The sequence below is a fragment of the Eimeria tenella genome, genomic scaffold, assembly GCF_000499545.2.
Source record: "Eimeria tenella Houghton genomic scaffold, Eth_scaff1941, whole genome shotgun sequence".
NCBI lineage: Eukaryota > Apicomplexa > Conoidasida > Eucoccidiorida > Eimeriidae > Eimeria > Eimeria tenella.
Window position 1 is genome coordinate 2,700 of NW_013541783.1, and position 704 is coordinate 3,403.

Genomic DNA, 704 nt, shown 5'->3' on the forward strand with positions numbered 1-704 from the left:
CGGCGTCGGCTTCTACTCCGCCTTCCTCGTCGCCGACCGCGTGACCGTCATCTCCCGCAGCAGCAGCAGCAGCAGCAGCAGCAGCGGGGAGGAGGGCAAGGCTTACATCTGGGAGTCAACAGCAGACGCAAAGTACTACTTGGCGGAAGCCCCAGCAGCAGCAGCAGCAAACCTCAAAAGAGGGACTTGTGTTTTGCTGCACCTCAAAGAAGATGCAACAGAGTTTTTGCTGCCGCAGCGCCTCAAAGAACTTGCTGCTCGTTATGCGCAGTTTCTTTCTTTCCCCATTTATGTCCGAGTCCGAGAAACTGTCACTGAAGACGCTCCTGCTGCTGCTGCTGCAGCAGATGCTGCAGCAGCAGACGCAGCAGCAGACGCAGCAGCAGATGGGGAGGCCAAGGAGGCAGCAGACGCCGTCGATGTCGAGGAACTCGATGAAGCGGACAAGAAGGAAAAGACGGTACCTGCTGCTGCTGTTTGCTTCTGCTGCTGCTGTTTGCTGCTGCTGTTCGCTGCTGCTGCTGCCGCTTGCTGCTGCTGCTGCTGCTCGTTGTTGCTGCTGCTATCCGTGAGTCCTCTGCTGCTGCTGCTGCTGTTCGCTGCTGCTGCTGCCGCTTGCTGCTGCTGCTGCTGCTCGTTGCTGCTGCTACCCGTGAGTCCTCTGCTGCTGCTGCTGCTGTTCGTGACTGCTGCTGCTGCCGCGT

General features: G+C 59.2%; 1 protein-coding gene across 1 annotated transcript in view; it reads left to right on the plus strand.

Moving 5' to 3' along the window:
- Window positions 1-460, plus strand: part of ETH_00040825 (uncharacterized protein) — a gene marked incomplete at both ends in the record, with an annotated part of 1,456 nt that extends 996 nt beyond the window's left edge. The window contains one exon of the mRNA XM_013374125.1: window positions 1-460. Coding sequence (XP_013229579.1) covers window positions 1-460 — 460 coding nt within the window.
- Window positions 461-704: the final 244 nt, after the last annotated feature.